This window comes from Cucurbita pepo, unplaced genomic scaffold (genome assembly GCF_002806865.2).
Source record: "Cucurbita pepo subsp. pepo cultivar mu-cu-16 unplaced genomic scaffold, ASM280686v2 Cp4.1_scaffold003207, whole genome shotgun sequence".
NCBI classification, from domain to species: Eukaryota; Viridiplantae; Streptophyta; class Magnoliopsida; order Cucurbitales; family Cucurbitaceae; genus Cucurbita; species Cucurbita pepo.
In genome coordinates this window covers 1-1,234 of record NW_019649222.1, presented here as the reverse complement: position 1 = coordinate 1,234, position 1,234 = coordinate 1, and the positions used below count along the sequence as shown (strand labels likewise).

The following is a 1,234-nucleotide window of genomic DNA, read 5'->3' as shown; positions in this document are numbered from 1 at the left end:
AGCCTTCGAAGTTTTAAGCTTCTCCAAATACCGTATCTCATCATCTTCGTCGTCATCAAAATCCCCATTAAGAACACGCTTCTTTGAGGCCCTTTTACTCTTTCGAACCGACTCTGCTCCATGCTTCCCAGCCATCTTCCCTGTCAATGTCTCCTCCTTTTCTAGGCCAAAGCCACCTTGTGAGAAGTCTCTCCACGGAACTCCATGTAATCTGCCTCGTCTTTCTGAAGGTGAATGATTTCCAGTAAAGTTTTCCTGCTTTCCGAAACACATTGGAGAGAAGAAAAAAAAATCAGTTTCGAGTGTTGCTAACTTATTTGGTTATAACGTGCACGATAGCACTAACATAAACTTCCATATGAGTAACGTTCAAAAGTACCTGAAAGTTATGCTTGTGTTGCTGCCTATGACCATCGGAAGGTTGAGAACCCTTCGAAGAAGGGCCTTTCGATGTGCCATTGGGAGGGGAAGTGGCTCGAATAGTACGGGTGACCCCACCAACCCTAAGTTTAACCTTCTTAACCTTGCTATCATTTCCTAATCCTTCAGCATAAAGTCCTTTCTGTCCAGAACTCGAACTTTCACCACCATACCTTCCACCATATGGGTCGATGCTACTCGACTCCGATTCAATACCATCTGATGCCTTGCTCGTGCTTCTCCAATTAGCAGGAGCAAGGACACCTTCGCTGCTGCGTTTGTTATCATTAGCACTTTGTCCCGTTTCACTACGGTAATATGAATTATAACTTCCATCTTTTATGCTTCTTTTAAGAAAATGTTCGTTTTCAGCCCCATTAACAGATGAGCCTCTGGATACACATTGATTGAGACTTAATTCTTTTCTCCTAGAACTACCATCACCACCACCATTCTCATCACTGGAGAACTTGACTGCATCATCAGAAGGTGGCGTCGAAGATGACGGTGAAGGATCTAAACCTTCAGCTAGTTGCTGTGACTCGAGTCGAGGACGACGGGAAGTTCGACTCCTTTTCCTCCTCATAGTAGAGCTTCCATAAATCCCCGACGTCCGAAACTCTTCCATTACTAATTGGCAGTAAGACCACACAACACTAAGCCTACGAAAACCGAATCACAATAATAATAGCAGACTATTTCAGCAAACCTGAGAAGAACCAAAACAGTGAACCATTCAGTAACAATAACCAGCACAAGAACTTCAAACATGAACAATCCACAACCATTCCTAAAGAACAATCAGAAAAACAAA

At 43.2% G+C, this 1,234-nt stretch overlaps 1 protein-coding gene across 1 annotated transcript; it reads right to left on the bottom strand.

Annotated features, from left to right (window-relative positions):
• Nucleotides 1-6: 6 nt before the first annotated feature.
• LOC111786884 lies at nucleotides 7-1,159 on the bottom strand (the record flags this gene model as incomplete). Its single annotated transcript, XM_023667085.1, has 2 exons — nucleotides 380-1,159; nucleotides 7-255 (listed from the first exon to the last, which is right to left on the bottom strand). Coding segments are annotated over exons 1-2 (918 nt in total), but the record flags the coding sequence as incomplete, so codon positions are not given.
• Nucleotides 1,160-1,234: the final 75 nt, after the last annotated feature.